This window comes from Aptenodytes forsteri, unplaced genomic scaffold (genome assembly GCF_000699145.1).
Source record: "Aptenodytes forsteri isolate BGI_AS27 unplaced genomic scaffold, ASM69914v1 Scaffold466, whole genome shotgun sequence".
NCBI lineage: Eukaryota > Metazoa > Chordata > Aves > Sphenisciformes > Spheniscidae > Aptenodytes > Aptenodytes forsteri.
This window is the reverse complement of record NW_008795119.1, coordinates 15,258-15,709: the sequence shown is the minus strand read 5'-3', so window position 1 is coordinate 15,709 and position 452 is coordinate 15,258. Positions and strand designations below refer to the sequence as shown.

The 452-nt window shown below is 73.7% G+C and overlaps 1 protein-coding gene across 1 annotated transcript in view; it reads left to right on the top strand.

The window, feature by feature from the left end:
• Positions 1-74, top strand: part of LOC103897130 (autophagy-related protein 9A) — a 4,249-nt gene extending 4,175 nt beyond the window's left edge. The window contains exon 8 of the mRNA XM_009277103.2: positions 4-74. Coding sequence (XP_009275378.1) covers positions 4-74 — 71 coding nt within the window. The remainder of the gene's footprint in view (positions 1-3) is intronic.
• The last annotated feature ends 378 nt before the right edge of the window (positions 75-452 follow it).

Sequence of the window (452 nt, the reverse complement as noted above, 5' to 3'; positions counted from 1 at the left end):
CAGCTGCCCGCCATGCTGCCCGGGAGCCGGGATGCAGGATGGTCTGGCCGGCCCTGCCCGTGTGGGCCCCCTGATGAGGCACGTGGCCTTGCCGGTGGCCCCGCTGCAGCACGGGGCCGGGAGCGCTGCCGGGGGCAGCCAGCCCCACGAGGTGCTATATTTATGGGGGTACACAGGGCGCCCGGGCTGCCCCTTCCTGGGGCTGGTGCTGTCCCCACTCCCGCCACCTGCCTGGGCCTCTGCCCCCACGCGGTGCCCTGCCCCGGGCACCGGCTGCACCGAGCTGCCGCGGGAAATAAAGGTTTACAGAGGGGCTGTGCCCAGCGGTGACTGCGCCCCGGAGCTGTCAGGGGGCTGGGGGGCCACGCCGTGGGGATGTGGGGCTGTGCAGGGGGACGCCGTGGCGGTGCGGGGGGCAATGCCCTGGACAGGGCCGTGGTGGTTTGGGGTGT